Source organism: Alexandromys fortis, unplaced genomic scaffold, assembly GCF_014885135.2.
Source record: "Alexandromys fortis isolate MF-2015 unplaced genomic scaffold, M_Fortis_MF-2015_v1.1 scaffold_76, whole genome shotgun sequence".
In the NCBI taxonomy this organism is placed as follows: Eukaryota; Metazoa; Chordata; class Mammalia; order Rodentia; family Cricetidae; genus Alexandromys; species Alexandromys fortis.
The window spans coordinates 8,576,153-8,581,868 of record NW_026067997.1 but is presented as its reverse complement, the minus strand read 5'-3'; the positions used below and the strand labels follow the sequence as shown (position 1 = coordinate 8,581,868).

Sequence of the window (5,716 nt, the reverse complement as noted above, 5' to 3'; positions counted from 1 at the left end):
TACCAAAAAAAAAAAAAAAAAAAACAAAAAAACGGATGTCGGGGGCTGGAGAGATGGCTCAGCGGTCAAGAGCATTGCCTGCTCTTCCAAAGGTCCTGAGTTCAATTCCCAGCAACCACATGGTGGCTCACAACCATCTGTAATGAGGTCTGGTGCCCTCTTCTGGCTTCAGGCATAAACACAGACAGAATATTGTATACATAATAAACAAACAAATAAATATTTAAAAAAAATACGGATGTCAAAAGGAATGGGAGCCAAGAAGATGGCTTTAATGGGTAAAGTGCTGACGTCAAGGCAGAAGGAGAACCAACTGTTGACCTACACATAAGCACAGCCACAACCATCCTGTCACAAGGACAAGAGACTGGATGGACCAATGGTAACCCAAGAAGACAATGCTGGGGATACAATTCAGGGCTTAAGCACCCACTTGGCACGCCCAAGGTCCTGTACTTTGTTCCTAGGCTTCGGGGTGGCAATGTGATAAAGCTACATTAGAAGAGCTGTCTTGTTTAAAGAGGTGAAAGGGGGTAATTCCATTAAGTTTTCCAAGCAGGCAAAACTGACAAAACAACTTTAATTTTTTTGAGTGTGCTCCTTTTGGGCGCATGAAATAGTTTCCCTGCCAAGCACACTGATAAACACACTTTGTGTTGGGACAGCTATAGCCCTTTAACATCTTCATCAACCTCCTCCTCAAACCCACCTGTGATGTGTCTGCATAGTAGTATCTCCCCATCACAGAAATATTGTATTCGTGTGACACGTTCACTTAATGGACTCACTATTTCTACTGTTTCAAAACAGAATTTCAAGTGTTATCTATTGCGAAGAAATGTCAAGTGTGTTGTTGATAAAAATATCTAATTGCTGAATTGATGGTGTACAACTTTTTTTGGTTTTGTTTTTCCAGACAGGGTTTCTGTCCTGGAACTAGCTCTTGTAGACCAGGCTGGCCTCAAACTCAGAGATCCTCCTGCCTCTGACTCCCAAGTGCTGGGATTAAAGGTGTATACCACCACCCAGCAAAAATTTTTTATACACATTAATAGGCCAGACTAAAAGTAGTCAATGAAAACTGCTATAGGTAGGTAACCAAAAGTAATGACACCTCCAAACTCTACTAGAGTTACATATAGACTGTAGTATTTTCAGGAGGGGCCGGAAAGACAGCTGTCATTAGGTGGGTACTTCTCTTTTTGTTTTTTTCAAGACAGAGTTTCTCTGTGTAGCTTTGGAGCCTGTCCTGTAGACCAGGATCCACCTGCCCAAAAGCTGGAATTAAAGGCTTAAAAGGTGAGTGAGCACCACCACCCCCACCTAGCTGGGTACTGCTCTTGTAAAAGGACTAGAGTTTCTTTCCTGACACCAACTGTTCACAATTAATGCAAGTCAGCTCCAGGAAGAATTTGCTGCCTCTGACCTCCAAGGGCATGCATTTGCATGAACATACATGCGTGTACACACACACACACACACACACACACACACACACACACACACACACTCTCTTTTTACTCTTTCAAGACAGGTTTCTCTGTGTGGGCCCTAGATGGCCTGGAACTCATTCTCAAACTCAGAGGCCAGCATGCCTCTGCCTCCCAAATGCTGGGATTAAAGGCAGGCCACCAATGCCTGGCTGGTGTACAATTTTTTGAGGCCAGCCTGGTCTACAGAGCCAGTTCCAGGACAGCCAGGGCACACAGGGAAATCTGGTCTAAAAAAAAAAAAAAAAAAGAAAGAAAACAGTTTTTAATAAACCTAGCTACATTTAGTAAAATCAGACTTTAGCAATACTGATCTTCAGTTGTCTTAGATTAGCATTTATGTCTTTCTTTAGTAAAAGCAGACTGTAACAATACTGACCTCCAGTTGTCTGAGATAAGCATATATGTCTTTCACATATTCACTACAGAGGTTTGGGTCAGCTCCATCATCTGCATCCACATCACTCACGGCAAGAATTACATCAGAGAAAGCCTGACACAAATATTCTTCTGCAGGGGCACATCCAGATGTTTCCATTGGGCTTGGAGAGGGATTATCAACCTTAAAAAGGAGAGACTCGATGAAACAAAGAGAACTTGCTATAGCCTGGGAAGGAAAGTCAGTATTGATATCCTCAATCCCAAGAAATCATTCTAAATACATGTAATTCATTTCACTAAAGGAAAAAGCATTATTAAAAGTATATGCTGGGCAGGAGAGATGGCTTAGCTGTAAAGAGCACTTGATTTTTTGCCAAGGGCGTCCTATTTTTATGCAGGACCAGGTTGACTCAATTCCAGCTCCAGGATATGATGCCCTCTTCTGGCCTCCTTGAGCACTGAATTCAAGTGCAAACTCCTGCCCTGCCCATGAAAAGTAAATCTTAAAAAAGACATTCCAGAGCCAGGCATGGTGGTATATGGCCATGGGCACGCGGGAGCCAGATCTCTGTGACCTGAAGACAGCCTGGTCTCCATAGCAAACTGCACACCAGTCAGGTATGGATAGTGAGATCTGGATTCATTCAAAGTAAAAATCCCAATTTAAACTAAGCCAGTTTAAAACAGGAAGAACTGGGCAAGATGGGTAAATGTCTGTTTGCCAAGCTTAACAACTTGAATCAACCCCCAGGCCCCATGTGGTGGAAAAACTGACTTAAAAGGTTATCTCTGACCTGTACAGTGTGCACTCATACACAAAACAATGTAAAAAACTTTTTGGTTTTTGTTTTTTGAGAGTGAGGGTTTGGGGCTGAAGATGGCTCACAATTAGGGAGCTCTTGCTACTCCACCATGAGGACCAGAATTCAGAACCTAGCACCCACATTGGGCGGCTCCAGCTCCAAGGGACCCTTCTTCTGGCCTAATACGGACACACACACACATAAAGGAAGTCAAAGGAAAAACTAACAGACAGCGCTATGATCCCAGTCAAAACTTCATTTTTAGGCCTAAAGTACTAACCCATCATTTTTCCCCTTTGATTAGGGTCTCACTATATGTAGCCCTGGCTGGCCTGGACCTTGCTAGTCAACTAGGCTGGCCTTGAACTCAGAGAGTGGATTAGAGGCTGCACCACCACACACCCTATTTAACTCATCTTATTTTCTGTCTGAAAAAAATTTACTCTTTTAACAGATTTATTAATTTAGTGGCCATATTAGAGAGTAAAAGTCTCATGAGCACATCTCTGCTTCATTCTGTTAATTTCAGACAGAGTTGGACTTACAGCACTATAACAAAAACCTTTGCTTCAGGAAACTACACATAAAGCAATGAAAAGATCTGACCCATTTGCTTCATCCTAGTGCCAGAGGTTAGGGCAGAAGAATCTCAAGTTCAAGGACAGCGATGGAGACACAACAGAGGAAAATGATGGTGCCCACCCTTGACCCCAGATCTCAGGAGGCAATCAAACCTCCAAGTTCCAGGCCCTCCAGCAGCAGAGAGACCTTGTCTACACCAAACAAAAGCACATTTATCCACCACCATCTTAATTATAGCTAATACCTACTCCAGAGTGTGTTAGTGCACAGTAAAGGCTTTTGATAAGCACTCAATAAATATTAGATACTTAAATGCTGCCGTGTGTATCAGAGAGAAATGAGTCAGAGAAGAAATGAGACGTTTTAAAAATGCTGTGTTTACCAAAATAGGTTCAGGAGAAAGCTTTTCTTCCATGACAGGTTCAGGCTCAGGCTCAGGAATTTCCACCTCTGGCTCACTCACAGGAACCTTCTCCAGAAGTTTTGGTGGGATTTTGGCTGAAACTTTCCCAGTAACTGAAGTTTTTAGTTCCTGTGGACAGAACGGAGAAAACGGAAGGTTTTCCCAAGGGTGACAGCTGGAAGTCAGGCTCTTTCAGGACAGCTGGGCCAGGAAGACAGTTACCTTTTTCAGAGGCAGTCTGGCCTGTGCCTGTTCGCTGACTTTGTTACCAATATCTCCGAGAGCGGTTCTTGGTCTCAGCCCGGGCTTGGAGGCTGCAGCAATTGCCACAGGCACACGCTTGGCGCCTGCCATGCTGACCTTGGCCTTATTTTCCGTGTTAAGTTTCGTGCTCTGAAAAAAAGTTAAAAATCACTTGAGAGCGGATTCATTCATGGCGGCTCCAGGAAATCAAGCGTTAATTAAGGACAGACTCAACTGAGGCTCCCTGAGGGAAAGCCAGGATTCTAGGGTCTAGCCTCGGGCAGTGCCACACCGAGTTTCCACCCGGATTTTTCACACTCACCTACTACCCAACTTCCTCTTATATCCTATGCCATCCCAAAGACCGTGAATTTACATCGGAAAGAAAAAAAACCACAAAAGCCCCAGCTGTAGATAGGATAGCACTCTGGGAAAGCAAAGTGCTCGCTCTGGGGCCTTCATCACTAAAGTACACCGTGCATTCCTCCCAGTCCTTATGCCCAGATAGGTTCAGAGCTCTTTTCCACCATCCAGCCGATCCTTCGCTCCCCCACCTCGCCCGGGACCCTCCGGGACCCCCCTCCCTCGCCTGGTCGCCGCGGGAGAAGACCGCGCCGACGATCGCAGCCCCCGCCTGGCTCACCCTAGTGACCCTGAGCGCCATGGCTCCTCCTGTAGAAGAGGCTCAGCGACCAGCAGCAAAGAGCCCACTTCTGGCTAGCCAAAGGCAGACACCAACAGCCGTTCCTCCGCAGCAAGCCTAGAGGAGTCTGCCGGGCCTGGGTTTAAACCCCGGGCCGCTCGCTCCTCATTGGTCCGTTCGTGGCACTCGCTCTCTTCCCATTGGCGCTGCGAGTTCCCGCAGAATGCGTTTCCTGGACGATCCCGCGACCACATTCGGCGGGGGCGGGGCCAGAGCCACGCTGCGACCCCCGCAGCCCGGTCCACCCTGCTCGAGCTCAGGCTCCGCGCCTGCGCACTCCCTGCTGTGCGGCCACCTGCCTTAGGTAGGCATGGCGTGCAATTGCCTACTTGTGTGCAGTCTACTTGTGTGCAGTCTATGCTAGCCTAGGAGACGCCCTACTATTGTTTCTTACCCTCCTTTAATCCCAGCACTCGTGAGGCAGAGGCAGGAGAATGTGAGTTCGAGGCCAGTCTAGTTTACAGAGAGAATCCCAGGACAGCTAGGGCTACACAGAGAAATCTTACTTTGAAAAACCAAAAAGACGCCGGGCGGTGGTAGCACTGGCCTATAATCCCAGCACTCGGGAGGCAGAGGCAGGTGGATCTTTGTGAGTTCGAGGCCATCCTGGTCTACAAGAGCTAGTTTGAGAACAGGCTCCAAAGCTACAGAGAAGAAAAAAAAAGAAAAACCAAAAAGAAAAGGATTGTTCCAACAGCTATCTGGGATAGATATTTGAGATTTACAGCATGAAGTTATAGCACACATATACATAATAAATAGTTGTTATAATTAAACAAATTAAAATACCAATCGCCCTCACAGTTTCTGCCCCAGTGGTAAAAGAAAATGTACCTTCTGCTCAATTTTGCTGTAAGCTTACAATTACTTCAAAAATAAGTAAATAATGGGGCTGGGGAAATGGCTCAGAGGTTAAGAGCACTGGCTGCTCTTCCAGAGGTCCTGAGTTCAATTCCCAGCAATCATATGGTGGCTCACAACCATCTGTAATTTGATCTGGTTTCCTCTTCTGGCATTATTATACAGAACACTGTATAAATAATAAATAATTAAAAATAAGTAAATAAAAAACAAGTAAAATCTATTTTTACAGCCACTCAGGAGGCGAGGG

General features: G+C 45.6%; 1 protein-coding gene across 1 annotated transcript in view; it reads right to left on the bottom strand.

Moving 5' to 3' along the window:
* The window catches only part of Ccnb1 (cyclin B1), a 7,918-nt gene extending 3,206 nt beyond the window's left edge, over positions 1-4,712 (bottom strand). The window contains exons 1-4 of the mRNA XM_050160476.1: positions 4,546-4,712; positions 3,882-4,052; positions 3,639-3,788; positions 1,870-2,052 (exon numbers count right to left, since the gene is read on the bottom strand). Of these exons, the coding sequence (XP_050016433.1) occupies positions 1,870-2,052; positions 3,639-3,788; positions 3,882-4,052; positions 4,546-4,566 (525 nt within the window). The 5' untranslated portion in view covers positions 4,567-4,712. The remainder of the gene's footprint in view (positions 1-1,869; positions 2,053-3,638; positions 3,789-3,881; positions 4,053-4,545) is intronic.
* Positions 4,713-5,716: the final 1,004 nt, after the last annotated feature.